This window comes from Panulirus ornatus, chromosome 17 (genome assembly GCF_036320965.1).
Source record: "Panulirus ornatus isolate Po-2019 chromosome 17, ASM3632096v1, whole genome shotgun sequence".
Classification (NCBI taxonomy): domain Eukaryota; kingdom Metazoa; phylum Arthropoda; class Malacostraca; order Decapoda; family Palinuridae; genus Panulirus; species Panulirus ornatus.
The window spans coordinates 33549567-33572965 of record NC_092240.1 but is presented as its reverse complement, the minus strand read 5'-3'; the positions used below and the strand labels follow the sequence as shown (position 1 = coordinate 33572965).

General features: G+C 39.0%; 1 protein-coding gene across 4 annotated transcripts in view; it reads left to right on the top strand.

The window, feature by feature from the left end:
- Herp (Homocysteine-induced endoplasmic reticulum protein) overlaps positions 1–23399 on the top strand; it is a 188355-nt gene that overhangs the window by 118212 nt on the left and 46744 nt on the right. For all 4 annotated transcript variants that reach the window (XM_071672215.1, XM_071672214.1, XM_071672213.1 and 1 more), the window contains 2 exons: positions 4462–4688; positions 12911–13073. In XM_071672215.1, coding sequence (XP_071528316.1) covers positions 4462–4688; positions 12911–13073 — 390 coding nt within the window. The remainder of the gene's footprint in view (positions 1–4461; positions 4689–12910; positions 13074–23399) is intronic.

The window sequence follows — 23399 nt, the reverse complement described above, 5'->3', positions numbered from 1 at the left end:
AAAAAGTCCATATTCGTTCACACTCAGTGTCTAGCTGTCATGTGTAATGCACCGAAACTACAGCTCCCTATCCACATCCAGGCCCTACAGACCTTTCCATTGTTTACCCCAGATGTCTCACATACCCTGGTTTAGTCCATTGATCACACCTTGACCCTGGTATACCACATCATTCCAATTCACTCTAATCCTTGCACGCCTCTCACTTTCCGGTATGTTTAGGCCCCATTCACTCGATCTTTTTCACTCCATCCTTACACCTCCACATTGGTCTCTCGCTTCTTGTTCCCTCCACCTATGACACACATTTCCTCTTTGTCAACCTTTCCTCACTCATTCTTTCCATGTGTCCAAACCATTTCAACACACCCTCTTCTACTTTTTCAACCACACTCTTTTTATTTCCACACATTTCTTTTACCCTTTCATTACTTACTCGATCAAACCACTTCACCCCACATATTGTCCTCAAACATTTCATTTCCAACACATCCACCCCCATCCCCAATCTCCATCCCACCCCGCCCCCCACCCACCTGATTACAGCCCCCTGTGTTTGTGAGGTACCACCAGGAAAATAGACAAAAAAAGGCCACGTTGGCTGGCATCCATACTTGAGCTGTTATATGAAATGCACCGAAACCACAGCACCACTTCCAGGCCCCACAGACCTCTCTTTGGTTTACCCTGAACATTTCACATGCCTTGGTTCAGTTCACTGACTGCACATTGACCCAAGTATACCACATCGTTCCAATTTAGGAATGAAATCACATGGATCATTGCAATAATTTTGTTTTGTGTAGTGACAGTATCATAACCAACAAAGTTAGGAGATGCTGTTACTACAGTAGAGTTCATTGATTGGAAAAAGATAGAATTTAGTGTCTCAAGGAGATACCCTAGTTTTCTAGGTATCCAAGTTTCACCCCATTTTTTTTATGATGACCTCGTTAGTACACCTTTAGGGACAGGACCAAAGGGGGAGGTGTTGACTAACTCCAGCAGGGCAGTAGTTTTTAAAACAGACAAACACTTAAGATGTACTGATATTTTAAATTTATGGACAATGTGAGAGCCCTGCTCCTTCTGGAAAACACTTCACTGCAGTTGCCCTATACTGATGGTCTGTTGAAATGTGGCACTAAAGGCTGAGAAGTGGTGCTGAAGTCCAACAGTTATGCTAGGAAGTAAAAGGGATGAGTGATTGAGAATGAGGGCTCTGAAAGCTAATTGGATGACTAGTAAGAGTAAAAAGAGGTATCTTATGGAGAAATTTAAAAGTTATTATTTGGATGTCTTGGGAGTTGGGGAAACCCATATCCTTTTACTTGATGTGTGTTCTGAAAATGGAAATGATGATTATGAGGTGTAGGGAGGGTATTACAGAGCATTGATGAAATGGATCAAGGATAGTGCAGGTTAAAGGAAAGATTGTAATTGTGAAGTATGCATGGGTATGTGTTCATGTGCCTGTGAATATGAAGACTGCATGGTAAGGTTGAAGTGTTTCTGAAAAGTGAATGACAGTATAAATCGGTTTAAGATGAAGAGAAAGATGGTTGTAATGGGTGATATGAATGCAAAGATGGGATGTGATGAAATTGGCAAGATAGTTGGTAAATGAGGAGTGCCTGGAGTATGAGAATAGAAGTTATCTTGTGGATGATCCACAGATAAATATGGGTGAGAAATGATGAAAGAAAAGAAAAAAGGTTTAATTAACTATGTGGCAGTAGGTGAAAGGTTGAGAAAGTTTCTCCAGGATGCTAGATTTGTGAGAGGATTCTTCGCAGATTCTGACCATTTTACAGTTTTTGTATAGGTGAGGATTAGGGAGACGTGGAGATTTGGTGTAAGGAAGACTAGATCGGTATAAGTGCTGGTAACCAAGAACGTGAATCAGAAAGAACGTAAGGAGTAGTTTGAAAGAAGGGTGACTGAAGGTTTACATGCAAGTTTAGTAAATGTAGGGATGCAGTTGTGTGAATGAGGTGTTTAAAATGTTCAGAGAAAGACTATTAAAGGTTGTAGAATTAACATTTAGATACGAGATTGAGATATAAGAATGAAAAGGGAACTGTATGGTGGAGAGATGAAATTTAGAATGCTGTGGAAGAAAAGAAAAGGACGTTTGGTTGAATGCTTGAAAGGAATGTACCAGTAGAAGTTCAGTGAACATGTGTAAGTGTAATGTTGAGAAGTTTACAGGGGAAAGCAAAGAAAAAGTAGATTAAGACTTTGAAGGACCATTCTATGAAAAGGTTAGGGAAAATAAGAGATTGCATTGGAAGGAGGTTAAAAAGGAAAGAGATGGATGTAAGAGTGGAAATGTAGATGTGAGAAGTAAGGAAGGGTAGTTGCTGAATCAGTAGGAGGAAGTGAAAGGAGGATGGAAAAATGATCATGAACTGACGAATATGGGAGAAGGTGAGGTAGCAGTTACATGCATGGTTGTGGATGATGGAAGGAGAATGATATAAGTGCAGGGGCCTATAGCAAGAAGGGAAGTAAAAAGGGGCAATAATGAGGTTGCAAGTAGGAAAGGCATCTGGAGTGAATAGAATTATGGCTGAAATTTGAAACATGGAGAAGAAAGTGTGATGTGGTGAATGTTTTTGTTAAGTAATTTAGCATGGAGGCAAAAGGTTGTATTTTGTTAAGTAATTTAGCATGGAGGCAAAAGGTTGTACCTGAGGATTGGGTGAAAGCTTTTATTTCCTTTTATTCAGGAAAAAGTGTTAAGGGTATATGCTGCAGTTATGGGGAACTAAGTATATCAAGGATACCAGGAAAAGCCTATGTAAGAGTATTGATTCATAAGAGTGATAGAAGTGATTGAATGCAGAGTAAGTGAGGAGCTGAGGTTTTTAAGGAAAGGTAGGGAATGTACGGAACAGATTTTTGCAATGAGAATGACTGTGGAAAAGTATCTGTTGAAAGATAAGAAGCTATATGCAACAGGTATGGAGAAAGCGTGTGACAGTCAGTTGAAATGCTTAATGGGTTTTGTTAAGGTTATATGGGGTAAGGGGACAGTTGTTAGATAGTGTGAAAGCCTTTTGTAGAGGAGCAAAAACATGCACAAGAGTGGATAGAGAGTAGAGCGAAAGTTTTGGTATACATGTGGGAGTGAGGCACGGCTGTATGATGTCACTGTGGCTTTTTAACACATAAATGGATACAGTGATAAGAGGAATGAAAGGAAAACTGAAAGGGGTGGTGGTGGTGAGGCTTGGTGGCTAGTGACAAGCCTGTCTGGCAATAATACTGTGTTGTTTGCTTAGAATGAAGAGGAGTTACAGAAGATTGTGTGTTTTTTGTGTGTAAGTGTAGGCTATTGAAGATAAATGCAAGAAAAAGTAAAGTAATGGTTATTGAAAGGAAACAGAATGAAAGTATAGATTTTACAAAGCCCTAAAGGGTGAGAGAAGAAAGTGCACTAATCTTTGTCATAGATATGGAGGAAGAAAGACTGGAAGAGGAGACAGAATTTAAGTGTTTGGGAGCTATCTTGGGTAAGTTTGGTGATATTAAAGGTGAGATAATAGAGAGAGCAGCACAGGATAGAAGAGTCACTGGGTCCCTTGGTAGAATAATGAAGGTTAGAAGTGTTAGTGTGAAAGTGAAGAAAGCTTTACAGGACAGAATAGTCCTTCCAACCCTGACCTATGCTGCTAAAGTATGGGTATAGAATGAGGCAGAGGTCAAGAATCCAAGATGTGGAAATGAGTTATTTGAGAGGAGCACATGGTATGGCTAGATAAAAAAAAAAAAAAAGAGGGGTTGTATGACAGATTTTATATGGTAGGTAAAGCAAAGGAAATGAATTGTGGAGTGGTGTAGTGGGTGAAATTTAATACGTTTAGGTAGTTTAAGCATGTAGAAGGAATAAAGGAATGAAATTTACTTGGAAAGTGTATGATAGAATGATTAAATTGGTTGGTGTGAGAGGAAGACTACCAATGACATGGGGAAATAGGGTGGAAGAGTACTGGAGGGAGAGAAATGGTGGGAGATTGCTTGGAATGGTGTTTTTGCATGGGAGACATATATGGAAAGGGGTAAGTGGAGACTCTTTCCATGGCCACCCCTTTGATGGTAATTCCTGAAGGGAACAGGCATTAGAGATAGACAGATAAAAAGATTTTGGAATGAGTGATTTCAAAGTATGCATGTAAGTATTGCTGATGTTGTTTCCTACAAAGTCTTGGAGTTTTTCACATATGAATATAGTGTCCATAATTTTTAATTCCATTTTATGCATATGTTAGCATGTGGAATGTTATTGTTTCTGTGTCTATAGCCCAATTACTTTCATAGGTATCCAAGAAAAAGATTTTCAGGGCTGTGTGCCAGGAAAAGTGCAAACAGTAATTATTCCTCTTCATTGTTATGTATTGAGTGTATGGATAGTTGATGATTTAGCACATTTTCATGTAATTCTGGTGCTAATTGCAGCATGCAGATGGGTGGTGGTGTAGGAGGCATTGTCTGGCCACAACAAATGGTCCAGCTTCCTGCTGCTCCAAACCCTGCTTCATCCACTACAGCTGCTGCAACCACAGCTACCTCACCTTCACCTGTTGTTGACCAGGCTGAACAGCAGCAGCAGCAACAAGACCAGAATCTACCTGCTGATCCACAACAGCAGCAACAACAACCTCAGATTAGAATGAATGCACAAGGTATTATTTTTATTTCAGCTATGCTTTTATTCAGATTATGAATCTTATGTTATCCTTCAATCTGGAGCAAAGTTACATGATTGAAGATGTGGATACATGCTTGGAATAAAATGTACTTGACCAAACTTGATGCATGCTCTTATATTTGTCTATTGTGATTGTCTTCAATATTTTGTGATTTCAGGGCATATCATAATGTCATATGATTATATGTGTGTCTGTCCTTGATTTACTGCATAGAAGGTTGTTCATTACAAAACCTTCTCCATATAGTTCAGTCTTGGCAACATCCTTAATTTTGCAATCGATTTGAACCTCTTAAGTGTGTGCCCCCATTCTTTGTCTTCTTACTTTACCGTACCTTTGATCTGTTTTGTCTTCTTCCACTACCTTCACTCACAGGGGCATGTTGACAAGAAAATAACCCTTTCAGTGCTCATAGTTTCAGTTGATGCTTGTTTATCTGGGTGCTGTTTTCATCAATTGACACTTGCTATTTCCTGCCATATGCTGAATTCTGCACTTATTGCATGTGTTGTTGGTTGCCCAAAGATGGCAGCCCAAACAAAGGATGAGTCACAGGAGCTGCATGGGGGACTCAGAAATCCACTGGTGACCATAATGGATAGTCATTTTTCATGTCTTGGGCCTCACTGTATCTATAACACTCACCACCACACACTTACCACACATACTTAGGATTACCTAATGTGGTATATAATGTGTTTTTTTCCAAAACTAGGAGTGACTGACTCATAATCCGAAAGACAGTATAATGGGTTTGATAGTGTTTGTGCACTTAATCATATAGCTGTCTCTCCTGTAGACAAAGCAACTGTCTTTGGCTCCCATTTCTCCTCTAACTCCATCTTGGATGATTCTAACATTCCTTCACCCCTTCCGATAATCTCTTTTCGGACTGTCCAAATAGCACTTCATCTGGTGAACATAAGCAAGGCTTATGGTCCTGATGGCATCCATCCCTGTATACTGAAAGATTGTGCCTCTGACTTTGCAGTTGTGCTTGCTCGTCTGTTCCATTTCTGTTTAAAAATCAAAAATTTTCCCTCTTGGAAGCATTCATTGATACATCCCATCCCTAAGTCCTTAAATCCTTCCTCAACTCCCATTTCCTTAAACACCTTGAAAATCGCAGTCTTCTCTCTGATCACCAGTATGGCTTCCATAAGGCGAAATCCACTTGTGATATTCTTTCCTGTGTTACTAATGTCTGGTCTTCATTCATGAAAGATTTTGGGAAGACAAATGTAGTTGCCCTTGACATATCTAAGGCTTATGACAGGGTGTGGCACCAGGTCTCATCTCTAAACTCCCCTCTTTTTGCTTCCCTTCCTTTCTTTGCCCCTTCATATATAGCTTCTTTTCTGTCCAGTCAGTCTTTGTGGTTGTTGATGGATCAGCCTCCCCCCTTTCCTCCATCAACAGCAGTGTCCCTAAAGGTTTTGTCCTGTCCCTTTCATTTTTTCTTTTTTCTTCAATTTCCTCTCCTCCACAAATAATCCTGTGCACTCATATGCTGACAACTCAACACTGCATTTATCCACATCTTTCAATTCTGCTCCCTCTTTTCTTGACACAGCCTCCTCTATAAACTTGGACAGGATATCTCAGAGAGGATAGACAAAATCTTATTAAGTTTAATGCCTCCAATACCCAGTTTCTACCCATCTCTCTATAAAGAACTCCTCACAACTCATATCTCTCCTTTGACAGTTCTGTATTTTCATCTCTTGACTTGGTGAACATACTTGGCATTACTGTAAAATCCACACTCTCTTGGAAACCACACATTACAGGAATAGCTAAATCTGCCATTAAAACTGGGTGTCCTGTTTAGATGTCGAAACTTCTCCTCTGAATAGTTGCTCCATTTGTACAAGGGATTGGTTCGTCCTGGTATAGAAAAGTGTTCTCACTTTTGGGGTGGTTGTAGCTCTACGTCCTTACTTGACAGAGATGAGTCAAAAGTGATCTGACTGATAGACTGTCCCAAGCTATCTTCCAAACTTGACCCGTTTGCCCTACGCCACAATGTTGGTTCACTTTCCCTCTTCTGTAGGTATTACTTTGGTTTTTGCTCCTGAGAGCTGGCTGCTTGTGTGCTCACATCACTAGTTAGACCATGCTATACTTGGCAAGCTGCTGCATCACATGATTATTGTGTGGCCATCAGCAATTTAAGAGTGGGCTGTTTTAATACCTGCTTCTTTTTATACAGGTCAAAGCTCTGGAACTCTCTACCCTCTCATGTCTTTCCCAATAACTATGACCTTGAACATTTCAAAAGACAGGTTTTTCACTTTCTCAAAGATTCTTAAGTACTTTTTTTGTCTTTCATTTTTGTGTTTCATGATTCTCTCTATATTTCAGTTAAGGCCTGGCTTTGGTGTGGACTTTTGCCCATGACTGGAGCCTTTAAAATAGAAAAAAAAGAGATTATGAATTTTTTGGCATACTTGAGATTGGCCAGTCTTGTACAGATTGTTATACTTTGCCACTGTCTCCCGCATTAGCAAGGTAGTGCAAGGAAACAGACAAAAGAATAGCCCAACCCACCCACATACACATGTATATACATACACGTCCACACACTCACATATCCATACCTATACATCTCAACGTATACATATATATACACACACAGATATATACATATATACACATGTACATAATTCATACTGTCTGCCCTTATTCATTCCTGTCGCCACCCCGTCACACATGAAATGACAATCCCCTCCCCCCACATGTGTGCGAGGTAGCACTAGGAAAAGACAACAAAGGCCCCATTCGTTCACTCTCAGTCTCTAGCTGTCATTTATAATGCACCGAAACCACAGCTCCCTTTCCACATTCAGGCCCCACAAAACTTTCCATGGTTTACCCCAGACGCTTCACATGCCCTGGTTCAATCCATCGACAGCACATTGACCCCAGTATACCACATCGTTCCAATTCACTCTATTCCTTGCACGCCTTTCACCCTCCTGCATGTTCAGGCCCCGATCACTCAGAATCTTTTTCACTCCATCTTTCCACCTCCAATTTGGTCTCCCACTTCTCCTTGTTCCCTCCATCTCTGAGACATATATCCTCTTTGTCAGTCTTTCCTCATTTTCTCCATGTGCCCAAACCATTTCAAAACACCCTCTTCTCCTCTCTCAACCGCACACTTTTTATTACCACACATCTCTTTTACACTTTCATTACTTACTCGGTCAAATCACCTCACACCACATATTGTCCTCAAACTTCTCATTTCCAGCTCATCCACCCTCCTGCGCACAACTCTATCCATAGCCCACGCCTCGCAACCATATAACATTGTTGGAACCACTATTCCTTCAAACATACCCATTTTTGCTTTCCGAGATAATGTTCTCGCCTTCCACACATTTTTCAACGCTCCCAGAACTTTCGCCCCCTCCCCTACCACATGACTCACTTCCGCTTCCATGGTTCCATCTGCTGCCAAATCCACTCCCAGATATCTAAAACACTTCACTTCCTCCAGTTTTTCTCCATTCAAACTTACAGGTATCTTTACATTTATTTGATCTTTGCCATTTTTAGAATGACTTATATGGTTCATTTACACTTTGCTTCAATTTATTTAGGCTTGAGTTTGGAACAAAGTGAACATCATTGGGCTAGCAACGCAGCAGTATGATGATGCCAGCACCATTTGAGAAATGCACATATGTATGGCATGGATACAATCTATAGTCAGAGAGTACTACAGTAATTTGTGCAGCAGTATACTGTGCATTGTACATGTTTTGCCCCTGCATTGTGCAACCCAAGCATAAGTTCCTCTGGTACCATTGGTGCTAAGAAGCTTAAGGTCACCACCACTGACGTTAAGATGGATGTGCTCAAACATTATGAGAGGTGAATGAACAGCTGATATTACGCATGCCCTTGGGCTTGGTAGATATACTTTGTGGATTTTTCGTGATAGTGCAGAGACGATCTAAGCTGAGAGAATGCTAAGAATGGAACATTAATCAGTGCACCTAAGATATCACAGTACTGAAGTTTGCTAATGGAGAGAATGGAAGGAATGTTGAGCACATGGATCAACCATCAAACTCATGAAAATGTTCCCATCAGTATGCTTGTGATGCAAGCATAGGCCCAGAGTGTAAATGATAACTTGGTAGCAGAAGAGGGAGTCGTGAAGACATTTCAAGCAAGTCTGGGTTAGTTCACAAAGTTAAGGAAACACAACAATTGCCACAACATCATGATGATTGATGAGACTACATCTGCAGATGTCACTCTAGCTGAAGATTTCCTGGGACCCTCAAGATGATAATCGAGGAAAGTGGTTATTCTACTGAGCAGATTTTTACTATGGAGGAGACTGGATTATTTTAGAAGAAAATGTCTTTGAGGATGTAATATTCCATGAAGAGAAGACTGCACCAGGATTCGAAATTTATTACTTTTATTATTTTTTTTATTAGTAGAATTTATTTATTAATATTTAATATTTCCTGATACATGTATACTGTCGTTCTTCCGTGGTATGATATTCGTTAGTGTCTTACTGAGGATGAAACCTCCTAATAGCCATAACTTACATTATTTGCTTTATGCATTTTTGATTTACAAAATATTTTCAGGAAAGTTTTTATTGCATAAATCAAGAGGTCCCTGTAAACAATGTTCTTAATAATATAGCAGGATGCAATTACATCAATCTGTACATGTTATTTTTTTCCTCGGTGTGAAATTTCACACATGCTGTAGGCTCTTTTAGCTGGTTAGATGGCATCTCAAACAAAAGGTGAGTCACTGGAACTACCCAAAGGCATCAGTAACTTGCTAGTGACCACAGTGCCACTGATGGTTGCACACATTTTCATAATATTCTTCATGTCAGTGGCACCCTCTATTGCACCCCTACCATGCACAGGATTGGCTAACCTTGTGAATATTTAGTTTCCTACCTTAATTCAAAGGAAAAAATTATGGTTTTGATCATTTTTTTGCAACTAATGATGAAAATAGAATTCAGATTTTTTTTTTAGCATACTTAAGATTAGGCAGTCACATATATCATGTGTTTTCCCTAAACTAGGAATTGTTGTCTTTGATTATTTCATAAGATTTTTTTTTTATCCTAGTTGTTCACTATTTCCTGTTTAATGAGATAGCACCGAGAATAGACAAAGTTGGTTTCATTTGTTCTTATCCACTCTTTAGCTATAATATACAATGCATCAAAACTGGACACTGTTATCGAGATCTTACTGATGTCCCATTACTGGTTCATGTGCCTTTATTTGGCCCACTGACAGCATGTTGCCTTTTTGAATACCTTTTTCCTCTAATTTGCTCAGTCCTGTGCATGCTTCACCCCCTCCAGGATGTGCAGGCCCTGATCACTCAAAGCATTGTTCAGTTAATCTTTCCATCTCCAGTTGTTTCCATCTCATTATCCTTTCTTTTTCTGACATATGTGAGGCATCTTCATATCACTGTCATCTTAGGTCCAAAGCATTTCTGTACATCTTCTTCAGCTCTCCCCTACATAATCTTACTACACCAATCTCTTACTTGGCCATTTCTTACTCAATGAACCCTTTTCTCAATGCACATTGTCCTCAGATAGTGTTTCTAATGTATCCACCCTCTTCTCTACTTTTTAATGTTAGGCTCAGGTCTGCATCCATACAACACTGTCAGGACTTTTATGATTAACTATGAGACATATCCATCTTTTCCATCTCAGATAGTGACCTTTTGGCCCACACACCATTTTGTGAACCCAGGACCTTGGCCCCTTCACCCATCATATGGCTTGTTTTAGCTCTTATGGTCTCAGTATTCTTCATTTATTCTTTTTTTTTAATATTTGACTGCTATATCCTTCATTACTGAGGTTGTACCAGGAACTAAGGCTGCATTTTCTTACACACATTCTTTATCTGTCATGTGTAATGCACTGAAACTAGAGCTCCCTGTCCATAATCAGGCCCTGCAGGCATTTCTGTGGTTTACACTGACCGCTCCACATTCCCTGGTTGGATCCATTGTCAGCACATTCACCCCTGTTTTCCACATCACTCCATTTCACTCTATCCCGTGTACACCTTTCACCCTCCTGAACATTCAGGCCCTGATCACTCAAAATCTTTTTCCCTTCGTCCTTCCATCTCCAGTTTGGTCTCCCCTTTCTTGTTGTTCCCTCTACCTCTGACACATATATCCTCTTTGTCAACCTTTCCTGTCTTTCTATACATAAGTGCAAATCATATCTGCATACCCTCTTCAGCTTTGTCTCCACACTTTTTATTGCCCTTTTATTACTTACTAGATCAAACCGCCTCAAGCACATATTGTCCTCAAGCATTTCATATCCAACACGTCCACCTTTGTCCACACATCGTCTTCTATAGCCTGTCTTGCATGCTTAAGGGAGGAATAATGGGGCAGGCTCTTTCAGTGGAATGATTAGTTAAGTAGAAGGGAACAAGGAACTCAGGTAAGATGTGCTTCCTCAAAGTGGGCTGAGGTTACAAATGGTGTGCCTCAGGAGAGTTGTGAAAGAAGCAAACTGTCTTCTGGCAGATAAAACAATCACATTGAAAAGTATGGCTAAGGACATGTTAGAAAAATTATTGACCCTCTGCTGCTCTTGATGTATATAAATGTTTTGTCTGGTAGTCGAGAATCATATCTGAATATGTTTGTAGACAGTGCCAAAGTCATGAATGAAGTGAAATAAGATGATAATTGTATCATCCTACAAGGGTATCCAGACCACTCCAAAGTTGGTCAGATAAAAGTAAATAGGTGATGAGTTTCACATCAAGTAAGTACATGGTGGTGAGAATGTTACAGAGCAAAGGAAAGCCTCTTTGAGGTTATTTTCCGGTAGAAAATGAATTATAGATATCTGTTTGTGAAATGAACCTAAGATTTGACATTTTGCTTAATCTGCCACCAAAGCTACAAGTGAAATAGATGTAGGAGTTGCCATTGTGCTTAATCCGTAACCAAAGCTAGATATCAGGAGACTTGTAAAAGAGGGAAACTGTCTTCTGGCAAATATAAGAATTGTATTCAAGTGAATGGCTAAGGAAATGTTAGTAAATTATTCACTACATGTATTTGATCAAAGCTGGGTATTGCCATGTAAAATTGGTATATGCTTCATAAGAAGCACAAATATCTGACTGACAGGGTACAGAGAAGAGCAGCTAAGATGGTTCCTGATTTAAAAGGTGCAGTGAAGGGCTGTGGGCTACAAAATTGTCTGCTATGGAAGTGAGGAGAAAGAATAGGGACTTGATAACAGCCATAAAATTTCAAAATAGGCAGGACAGTAGAGACAGAACAGTTCTTCAAGAGAAGCAAAAAGTAAGTTAGAAAGGATGTTAAGAATTGGTTTAGTTTTAGGACGGTGGATGGTTGGAGTAGCACTTAGCAGTACAACTGAGACACATGCACTGTTCACCCAGGGTTGAGTCTGCATGAGTTGAAATCATGATAGTAGCTCTTGGTGTATAGTTAACTTAGGTGTTCATTCTTCCCTAGGGGCTAGTAAATATTATGGGTACCTGGCTCAGTTTAAGGTATGTATACATAGTATATGATGATATGGCCTTGATAAGGGCATATAGCTTTAAAAAAAAAACAAAATACTGATGTTTTACAAGGGCTTAAAAGGTTTCTTGATAGCATAAAAAGTTCAGGAGACAGGGACCTTTGAGTGTAGAACTCTCTTCCCATAAAGTACAAGTAGTTTATTATAATACAAATAGACACACACACTTATGTGATCATTGGGTGGTTTAGTGATGGCAGCATGACACTATAATGGACATTTTGTTACCCTGTTGGGAGGATTAGTGATGGCATCATGACACTATAATGGATGTTTTGTTCCCCTCCCAGGCCAAATTGCTGTCCTTATTTTCTCACACATACACATGGATTTTTGGTATTCATTTCATAGACACACTGTCTCCATCGTACTTAGAAGATGTAAAACACTTTTTTCTTGATCACACTCTTCTTACAGTGAATGCCATGCACTCTGTGCCTAATGGCAAAATCTTGTCAGTGGTAAGGAAATTTCAAGACATGGCTTACCATTTGTGTAGAACTATCTCTCCATACCATACAAATGCTTAATAACAAAAAGATAATTGTTTACAAACATATATATTATAATTTTACTTCTGTAACAGGTGGTGAAGTGGAAGATGATGATGATGATGAGGGAATGGGCCGTGATTGGTTAGATTGGATCTACGTACTGTCTCGGATGCTGGTCCTCCTGTCCATTGTTTACTTCTATTCTACACTCTCCAGGTTCATGATCGTTGTCTGCATTGCCATGCTATTGTACCTGTAAGTTGCTATTTCCTCACTAGAGTTATGATTTTACTGAGCAGTTGAGTTGGATCATTTATGAAGAGATGGAATTGTGTGATCAGAGTTTTTCAAGAGAGTGTGAAAGTTTCTAGTATGGTAATTTTATTTGTAACTCTGTTTTTGTAAATACTCAGTGAATTGTAGTTTGAATAGGGATTAGTTTTGGGGTTTAATTTATGAGAATTCTTGATGTAAGAGACAGTGAAATGATATAAAGACCATAAGCTTTTGATTCAGTTGATGGGACAGATAAGGTTTAGATTCAAGCCAGGGTGAAAATAATGATGATATACCTTTTTGTGTATCACTTATTTTTCTCTGATGAAAGGCAGTTGTAAGTTATGAGTGTGAGTATAGAATTAGGATTTATTAGTAGGATGCAGATTTGTTGAAGTTATTATATCAGATTGCGCACATGATAAGAAGATATGCAATGCCATAGAAAAAAAAGGGATCATGATTTTATTATGTCAGATTATGTACATAATAAGAAGATATGCAGTGCCATAGAAAAAAAAGGGATCATGATTTTAAGTAGTAGGATTGATAATGAATGAGAGGAATAAAGTTGAAGCTGATGGCAGCATCATCAAACATCTTGGTGCACCAAGTATTCATCAGGGAAGCTTGGTCACAAACTAAACTTTTGAAGTAGAAAAAAATCTTCATAGTGAATGTTAGGTATACATGAGGCAGGGCTTGACATATAAAACATTTGGCAATATATATAAACTGACAAAAAGGGATTGGAGGCTAAAGTCCCTGATGCATTGGAAGTGGTGCATCTCAAAAAGAATGGTTGATCAGTTAAGGATGAGTTTGAGTGTTAAATGGTGTAAGAAGAATGGTGTCCACCAGATACTAAGTTCTGTTATTTTGAATTGTAGGAAGTTTAATAATGGAAAGTTTAGGTTGGATTGGAGTATAAGAGATAGCTTGTAAATTAGCAAATGTGATGGAATGTTTCACATATACAGGATATAGAGAGGTAAATTGTATATCTGATAAGTTTATTATACCCTAATCTTATGTATTTGTCAGATCTTTAAGTCTTACCATTTACATAAGGTTGGTCATTCATGTGTTCCCCCTTAGATCACTTATACCTATCCTCATGTTAATTATGTTAAAGTGAAGTATGAGCACTTACGAGTTTTCACTTTGCATACGTGATTAATTAGTTGAATGAGATTATGCATTGCTGATTGATATGTTGAATAAGACTAAAGCCTTCATTTACCTATCCATCCACATACACAAAATGTCTTAGTTGAACGCACAGTTATTTATTGTGCTATCATCATCTGAAGTTCTTTTATCCTTGAACAGCTCACCACTGCATATGTGTGTTTTACAGCAGAGTGAAAAATTGATACAAAATGATATGAATTTTTTTAGAGTACATTAAAGACATACAACTTTACTTCTCCAGTACAGTTGCACCATGACCAGAATGTACCTTATTAATGCAGTAATGATTCTCACTCTTAACTCTATTTCTCACTTACTTCTTATATTTGCATGACATACTTTGGTACATCTGATCTGGATTGAAAATAATATTTTTTCAATTTAGAAGTGCTGTACACATTAAGGCTTGACCATCAGAAAGCTCTAGATGTGTACTGGTATGGTAAACTACCCATAAAGCAAGTTACCAGTTTATTTTGTCTAATTGTGTTGTATTAAAACAAAGTTGTGAACAAACTAGGGAAGGGTGTTCTGTATAAGTCACGCTTGATCGACATATTTGAATTTAAATCATCCCCCAGCATAGTGCTAACATCGTCTACCTCTCTACTGGTGTATAAACAACTTCTTGTCACCCACCCATTGTAGAATTGGCATCTGTTTCTACAATCTTCCATAATAGTAAGAACTGCCAACATTGAATACCATTGAAAATCACTGAAATATAAGAGGATTGCAGTAAAGTCTCTGAAATATACCTGTAATACTGTAGGAGGCCCAATAAGCTAATGAATTTTGTGTACAGCATGTTAACAGTTTGTTCTTTTTCAGTTTGTATTTTTATGAATATTTTTTGCAATCTCCATACCAATAATGCAATGATGTATTTTCTGGTCTTTCTAGAATGGATGGGGTGCTTAGAGAGGTAAATGCAAGTGGTTTGGAAAGAGGGGCAAGTATACAGTCTGTTGTGGATGAGAGGGACTGGGAAGTGAGTCAGTTGTTGTTTGCTGATGATGCAGCTCTTGTGGCTGATTCATGTCGGAAACTGCAGAGGTTGGTTACCGAGTTTGGAAAAGTGTATGGAAGGAGAAAGTTGAAGGTAAATGTGAATAGAGCAAATTTATTAGGTTTAGTACGGTTGAGAGACAAGTTAATTGGGAGGTAAGTTTGAATGGAGAAAAATTGGAGGAAGTTAAGTATTTTAGTTATCTGGAAGTGGACTTATCAACGGATGAAACCATGGAAGCGGAAGTGAGTCACGGGGTGGGGGAGGGGGCGAAGGTTCTGGGAGCGATCAAGAATGTGTGGAAGGAGAGAAAGTTATCTCAGAGAGCAAAAATGGGTATGTTTGAAGAAATAGTTCAACAGTGTTGTATGGTTGTGAAGCATGGGCTATAGATAGGGTTGTATGGAGGAGGGTGGATGTGTTGGAAATGAAATGTTTGAGGACAGTATGTGGTGTGAGGTGGTTTGATCAAGTAATGTAAGTGTAAGAGATATGTGTGGAAATAAAAAGAGTATGATTGAGAGAGCAGAGGAGGGTGTGTTGAAATTGTTTGGACATATAGAAATAATGAGTAAGGAAAGATTGACAAAGAGAATAAATGTGTCAGATCTGGAGAGAACAAGGAGAAGCGGGAGACCAAATTGGAGGTGGAAGGATGCAGTAAAAAAGATTTTGAGCAATTGAGGCCTGAACATACAGGAGGCTTAGAGGCATGCAAGGAATAGAGTGAACTGAAACAATGTGGTATACCGGGATTGATGTGCTGCCAGTGGACTGAACCAGGGCATGTGAAGCACCTTGGGTAAGCCATGGAAAGGTCCATGGGGCTTGGATGTGGATAGGGAGTTGTGGTTTTGGTGCATTACACATGACAGATAGAGAATGAATGTGAATGAATGTGGCCTTTTTTGTCTGTTTTCCTGGCGCTACCTTGCTGAAGCAGGGGATAGTGATGCTGTTTTCCTGTGGGGCGGGGTAGCAACAGGAATGGATGAAAGCAAGCATGAATATGTACCTGTGTATGTATGTATATGTCTGTGTATGTGTATGTATATGTATGTATATTTTGATATGTATATGTGCATATGTGGGCATTTATGTATATATATATATATATGTGTACATGGGGGGATGGGCCATTCTTCACCTGTTTCTTGGCCCTACCTAGCTGATGTGGGAAACAGTGATTATGTATAATTGCTGAAAGGCGTGCAAGGAATAGAGTGAATTGGAACGATGTGGTATACCGGGGTTAATGTGCTGTCAATGGATTGAATCAGGGCATGTGAAGCATCTGGGGTAAACCGTGGAAAGTTTTGTAGGGCCTGGATGTGGAAAGGGAGCTGTGGTTTTGGTGCATTACACATGACAGCTAGAGTTTGAGTGTGGACGAATGTGGCTTTTGTTGTCCTTTCCTAGTGCTACCTCACACACATGCGGGGGAGGGGGAGTGTCAATTTCATGTGTGGCTGGGTGGCGGCGGGAATGGATGAAGGCAGCATGTGTGAATGTGCATGTGTATATATGTATATGTTTGTGTATGTATATGTATGTATACATTGAAATGTGGAGGTATGTATATGTGCGTGTGTGGGCGTTTATGTATATACATATGTATGTGGGTGGGTTGGACCATTCCTTCATCTGTTTCCTTGCACTACCTTGCTAACGCGGGAGATAGCGACAAAGTATAAGAAATAGATAAAGAAATTAATAATAATATTCTAGAAAGTTGGTGTTTTTCAAGGGAAAGAATGTTATGAAATGAAAGAATTATGTAACAAAATGAAAGACTACCAAGATACAATAATATAGACCTCAGCTTACCTAGGGAGAAGTAATGTACTTCATGTGGGAATGTTATTTTAAGATGGTGATGAAATGTCTTGCTGTGCAACAATTAGAGACAGTAAAACAAACTCATGAAATTACATAAAGAAAGACAGTAAACTTATGACAGAAATATGAATTTCATTCATCAACTGGATTTTCTACAGTATACAGGTGTATTTGAAAGACTCAGTGGTAGTAATGTTGGATTTTAGAGATTGTGAAACAAATTTATAATAGTACATATGGAAAAGTAATAAACTGTTAATATAAATAAATTTCTTTAGTCATCTTGGTCTCCCTGTGGTATTACAAGTGTATTTCTTCTACTTTACTGCAGTGTTCTTGGATTTTGGCTATTTTCAGAAGCATTCAAAGTTAAGGGTTACCATGTCTTACTGGAGACCACTTGATTTTGAAACAAGCTTATGAAAATTTCTCCCCAACCTTGGGGATAGGGGAGAAAGAATACTCCCCATGTGTCCTACATATGGTAGATGACTTAAAGGGGTGAGAGTAAGAGGCTGGAAATCCACCTGTTATTGTACTTCAATTTTTAAAAGATAGAACAGAGGTATAAGTTTGTTGAGTATTCCTGGCAAATTGTATGGGAGGGTATTGATTGAGAGGGTGAAGGCATGTACAGAGCATCAGATTGGGGAAGAGCAGTGTGGTTTCAGAAGTGGTAGAGGATGTGTGGATCAGGTGTTTGCTTTGAAGAATGTATGTGAGAAATACTTAGAAAAGCAAATGGATTTGTATGTAGCATTTATGGATCTGGAGAAGGCATATGATAGAGTTGATAGAGATGCTCTGTGGAAGGTATTAAGAATATATGGTGTGGGAGGCAAGTTGTTAGACGCAGTGAAAAGTTTTTATCGAGGATGTAAGGCATGTGTACGTGTAGGAAGAGAGGAAAGTGATTGGTTTTCAGTGAATGTAGGTTTGCGGCAGGGGTGTATGATGTCTCCATGGTTGTTTAATTTGCTTATGGATAGGGTTGTTAGGGAGGTGAATGCAAGAGTTTTGGAAAGAGGGGCAAGGATGAAGTCTGTTGGGGATGAGAGAGCTTGGGAAGTGAGTCAGTTGTTGTTCGCTGATGATACAGCGCTGGTGGCTGATTCATGTGAGAAACTGCAGAAGCTGGTGACTGAGTTTGGTAAAGTGTGTGAAAGAAGAAAGTTAAGAGTAAATGTGAATAAGAGCAAGGTTATTAGGTACAGTAGGGTTGAGGGTCAAGTCAATTGGGTGGTGAGTTTGAATGGAGAAAAACTGGAGGAAGTAAAGTGTTTTAGATATCAGGGAGTGGATCTGGCAGCGGATGGAAACATGGAAGCGGAAGTGGATCATAGGGTGGGGGAGGGGGCGAAAATTCTGGGAGCCTTGAAGAATGTGTGGAAGTCAAGAACATTATCTCGGAAAGCAAAAATGGGTATGTTTGAAGGAATAGTGGTTCCAACAATGTTGTATGGTTGCGAGGCGTGGACTATGGATAGAGTTGTGCGCAGGAGGATGGATGTGCTGGAAATGAGATGTTTGAGGACAATGTGTGGTGTGAGGTGGTTTGATCGAGTAAGTAACGTAAGGGTAAGAGAGATGTGTGGAAATAAAAAGAGCGTGGTTGAGAGAGCAGAAGAGGGTGTTTTGAAATGGTTTGGTCACATGGAGAGAATGAGCGAGGAAAGATTGACCAAGAGGATATATGTGTCGGAGGTGGAGGGAACGAGGAGAAGTGGGAGACCAAATTGGAGGTGGAAAGATGGAGTGAAAAAGATTTTGTGTGATCGGGGCCTGAACATGCAGGAGGGTGAAAGGAGGGCAAAGAATAGAGTGAATTGGAGCGATGTGGTATACCGGGGTTGACGTGCTGTCAGTGGATTGAATCAAGGCATGTGAAGCGTCTGGGGTAAACCATGGAAAGCTGTGTAGGTATGTATATTTGCGTGTGTGGACGTATGTGTATACATGTGTATGGGGGTGGGTTGGGCCATTTCTTTCGTCTGTTTCCTTGCGCTACCTCGCAAACGCGGGAGACAGCGGCAAAAAAAAAAAAAAAAAAAAAAAAAGAAGAGAAAAAGGAGCCAAGAGAGGAGTGCTCATCCTCAATGAAGGCTTAGGCTGGGTTTTTTTTAGTGTGTTGGATATAACCAAAATGAGAAGAAAGGAGAAATTAGCTGTTGTGTTTGAGGAAAAACCTGGATGTTCCACCTCTGTGAGTGAAACAAAGCTCTAGGGTAAGAGCAAAGAATGGTTTGGAAATATCTCAGGTATATTCAGGGGGTAGGGTGAGTACATACAAATACCTTTAGTGAGATTTAGCCAAATTGGCATGGCTTGCTACACATCTTGCTTGATGTACAAGACTGTTCTTTGCAGGTGTCTCCTGCATTACACGACTATCTGTTCTTGGTTCATTGGGGCCTGATTTCATCTGTCAAAGTTTTTTGTTTAGATTGTTTGTAGTTGTTCCATTCATGTTTCATAGTTCACCTAGCATTACATTGAATAATCATTCTAGCTCCCTGTTAAGGCTTTCATATATTTTGTCTAATTTATTTTCAGAATGTTCCATGGTATTCTTGAAGACTTAAAAAGCCCTGTATCTTTCTTGTTGAGAAGCTTTCAAAATTAAAGATTTTTTTTTATACTTTCAGTTTTTTGCCATGCATAGTTTGTGATATATCTTTCTTTGTAGACTATATAGTTTAAGTTTTTTAACCTTTCATTGTATTTCATTTAATCTATCACTGCCCATTTGTTTGTAAGGTTTTTCTTAATTCTCTTTAATGTTTATTTCTTATTTTCTTGCTGGTGACTATACAAAACAGCAGTATTCAATTTTGCTTCATATATATACATTAAACATTTTCATGAGTGGGCAGAATCATTCCACTTATCAGTTGACAAGAGCTGAGGAAGGGGTAGCACTCCTGCTGAAGGAGGAATTATGGAAATGGGAAAGAGTGTCAGGATGTGAGCTCCCAGACTGATGTGGGTGAAAATGTAAGTGGATTATGTGAGGTGGGTGATTATTAATGCATATGCACCTGTCCATGAGATAATTGATGGAGAGAGTTGGGTGTTTTAGGAGCAGCTGAGTGTGTGTCAGCAGTTCTGATGTGAGAGATCATGTATTAGTAATGGGAGATTTGAATGCAAAAGTGGGTAATTTGGTTGGAGGGCTCGGGGTATTTGGTAAGGTGAATAGAAATGGTGAACAGCTCTTGGAATTGTGTGCTGGAAAAGGATTTGTGATTTGGAACACCTGGTTTAAAAAGAGAGACAAACATCAGTATACTTGGAGTAGGAAAAATGTTTTATTGGACATTATTGGACTGCAAACTAATTGATAGGCATGGAAAAAATGAATATTTAGATGTGAATTTGCTGAGGGTCAGCTGAAAGTATGTCATATTATTACCTGGTGGAGATAAGGGTGAATATTTGTAGAGGCTCTTGGAAAAGAGGAAATGGGTTAGAAAAGGGTGGTGAAAGTAAGAGAGCTTGGAAAAGGGGCTTGTTTGAAGAAATAAGTGGAGAGATTGAGTATAGAATGTCAAAAGGTGAGAGTTACCAAAGCTTGGGGGGGTTAGCAAGGAAGGGGAGGCATTTAAGGAAATAGGGCTGGTATGCACAAGAATAGTGTGTGATGTGTGGAAGGTGGGATGTGGGCAGGTGACAAAGGATAATGAGTAGTAAGATGACAGAGTTAAGTTGCAAATGAGAGAAAAGAGAGGTGTATGGGCAGTACTTACAAGGACAGTGTGAGTGATTGGGAAATGTACATGAGAAAGCAGCTGGAGGTCAAGAAAAAGGTGCAGGGGTTTAAAAGGAGGGCAGATGAGAGTTGAGGTGAGTGGGTATCAGCAAACTTCAAGGATAATGAGAAGTGTGTTTGAAGTAGGTTAATAATGTGACTTAAGAGAACAAAGCCAACCATCCACCCCACTTCCTCCAAGTTTTCTTTATTCCAAGCCACCTTAACCAACATGTCTGTCTGCACTGATAAATGTAATAGCTTTGGATTTGTTCAGAAATACTCTCAACTTCATCCTTTCATACACTATACCAAACTCAGACACTAAATTCCAGTTTTTTACTTGAATCTGCCACTAATGTCTCAACAGACAATAACTGATTCACTTACAGATTACATATGTGCCCCACTCTCCATGACCTTTGCATCGACCTCTCTCACCACCCCATCCATAAACAAATTAAACTTCCATGATAACATCACACACTTCTACCTGAAACCACTTATCCTCCTCTTTACATACTTGCACCCAAACCTTACTCTCTTGGTAAAACCTCCTTGCTGCTTTTAATAGCTTTCCTCCCACACCATATATTTGTAAGACCTTCCACAAAGCATCTCTATCATCCTTATCATGTGCTTTCTCCAAATCCATAGATGTTACGTACAAATTCTTATGTTTCTCTAAAAATTTCTCACTCTCGCACACCCACCTACCCACTATAGCCTAAGCAATGTACACAATTTATCAACTAGCCCTATAAGGGAGGAAGAACAACTTGGCTGACTTAGAACCAACTGCCTTGCCCAGGATTGGAACCTATGCAGGTTCGACCCAGGGAGGCCCATGAATGTCATGGTCAGCAACACCTCATCCTAAAATAAAACACCTCTTTCATGATTAGTTGATTATTAGAATCAGAAAACTACGATAACTTAGGTAACTATAGTTATTTGTTATAGAAAACAAGATCCATGCAGCATGAGAAATCTCTAAAAGTTTAGATTATCATGATACACATTGACTTTTGCTTTGCCTTCAAAAAGACTTTTTTTTCTTTTTTTTTTTTTTTCATAGCACTAGTATTCTTTTTAAGATGGTGGATGGTGTTTTCCATTTTAAACTTTTCAGTTCATGATTTTTTTGGATGCTACACAGTAGAGAACATCTTCAGAGTGGAGTTTGCTTCTTAGTTTTTATTTAAAAAGGAGAGATTAGAAGGCAGTCCCACACATATATGTGGATTGGAAAGGAATGATGATTCTAGCCATTGCCTATGACAAACTCAGATACTTAGGCAACTGTTTTTATCCAAAATTGGCTGAGTCTAAGAGACTCAAAATCAGTCTCAGTACAGCTACTGTTTAAGAAATCTGGTAGTTCACTTTGGCAATTTTCAGGAACATTTTCAGCTTTTACGGCAAATCGATTTTTAGTCAAGGTAGGGGTGTTTGTATCACATTTTTAGAAATAACTGTATGATTTGTCTTGCATTGTTTCCAGGTGTTGTGTTAGCAGATGTTTGATATCAAGTGTGACCTCAGTTGCACTTTCCTTCATGAAAGAGTTTAGTTTGGGAAACATGTCCAGATTGTTGTTCTTGATTTTTCATAGCCAGAGATCCAGCTTTATATTAAAAGCATTCACGTCTAAAAAATCCAGTTTGTTGGCATTCTCTCCTTGAAGTGAGAGATTAATTGAATGCAGAATTATGAAGAAATCCACCAAGTATGCATTTCTGTACCTATTTGACTGGTTTCTGATGAAGATGAATGATGTGATGTTTCCTTCTAATGAGATTGTTTTTCCACTATCCTGTACTCTTATTTAAGATAAAATATCTTGAGAAATTCTGCTTATAGGTACTGTATGATCTATAAAGTAATTCTATATGCACCATTTTCACATAGAATCTATATTTCTGAGATGCAGAGTAAGTGCCATCAGACCTGAACTTCTGGTGGCAAGTAAGAGAAATTATCTGAACCACCAGGTTTGAGTATCCTCACCCAGCTGACCTCCCCTAATGTTTTACTTATCATTCTTGAAATATTAGGGTAATTAAGGAAGCCTGGTTATTGAAATCAGAGTATTATATCATGAGTAATCAGAGTATCAGTGTAGATTAGAGATCACACAATGCTTTTCAGTTTTCCCAAATGGCAATCAGTATGTGAAAGATGAATGCATTTACTGGAAACATCACACTGCTTGTTGTGTTCAAGTAGCATTTGAAGTTGTATCTTTCTAGTCTTCAGTACATTTTCTATATATTTCATCAACTTGATATTTGCAATGTTTAAGGAAGAAGGAAGTATGTAAGAGCAGTTTTGATTGTGAAGGTAATTTTGATGTGCTTCTTCAAAGTGGTGGCCCAACTTAAGGGCATGGTTTACGATAGAGGTACATTTTTTCCAAGAAATACTTCCAGAACTCACTATCTGGCTTTGAATGGAGAGTGACTTATATTCAGTTAAGTACGGTATATATTCAAGCATTGAAATAAAATTGTTT